This window comes from Hippocampus comes, unplaced genomic scaffold (genome assembly GCF_001891065.2).
Source record: "Hippocampus comes isolate QL1 unplaced genomic scaffold, H_comes_QL1_v1.1 C16761636, whole genome shotgun sequence".
Lineage (NCBI taxonomy): Eukaryota > Metazoa > Chordata > Actinopteri > Syngnathiformes > Syngnathidae > Hippocampus > Hippocampus comes.
In genome coordinates this window covers 1-813 of record NW_017838379.1, presented here as the reverse complement: position 1 = coordinate 813, position 813 = coordinate 1, and the positions used below count along the sequence as shown (strand labels likewise).

At 63.8% G+C, this 813-nt stretch overlaps 1 protein-coding gene across 1 annotated transcript; it reads left to right on the top strand.

Annotated features, from left to right (window-relative positions):
- Nucleotides 1–32: 32 nt before the first annotated feature.
- On the top strand, nucleotides 33–808 carry LOC109509080 (bone morphogenetic protein 4-like; the record flags this gene model as incomplete). Its single annotated transcript, XM_019859000.1, has 1 exon — nucleotides 33–808. A coding segment is annotated over exon 1 (681 nt), but the record flags the coding sequence as incomplete, so codon positions are not given.
- Nucleotides 809–813: the final 5 nt, after the last annotated feature.

Genomic DNA, 813 nt, shown 5'->3' with positions numbered 1-813 from the left:
TTTTTCCGCCCGTTTTCTCCGAAATGCAACTCGACATGGATTTTCGCTATTTGTGGGCAATTTCTGATCCTCACCCCGTCGACTCCTAAGTTCGTAACAAACTTCATCTCCTTCCCTTTCAGAGCACATGGAGCGAGTGCACGAGTTGGATGACGGTGAGGCCACGCCCTTACGTTTCCTGTTCAACCTCAGCAGCATCCCAGCGGACGAGCTGCTCTCTTCGGCCGAACTGCGCCTCTATCGACAACAGATAGCCGAGGCGGACGGCGATGACAACGACAAGGCGAGCCTCCACCGGATCAATGTGTACGAGGTGCTGAAGGCTCCGCGGCCAGGCCAGCTCATCACGCAGCTCCTGGACACGCGGCTGGTCCGGCACAACGCGTCGCGCTGGGAGAGCTTCGACGTCAGCCCCGCCGTGCTGCGCTGGACTCGCGAGCGCCGCCCCAACCACGGGCTGGCCGTGGAGGTCCTGCACCTGAACCAGACGCGGCGCCACCGGGGCCAGCACGTCCGCGTCAGCCGCTCGCTCCGCCAGGAGCCCGGCGAGGACTGGGAGCAGCTGCGCCCCCTCTTGGTGACGTTCGGCCACGACGGCAAAGGTCACCCGTTGACCAAGCGGACCAAGCGTAGCCCCAAGCAGCGGGGACGCAAGCGCAACCGCAACTGCCGGCGCCACGCGCTCTACGTCGACTTCAGCGACGTGGGCTGGAATGACTGGATAGTGGCGCCCCCTGGCTACCAGGCCTACTACTGCCATGGGGAGTGCCCCTTCCCGCTGGCGGACCACCTCAACTCCACCAACCATGCCAT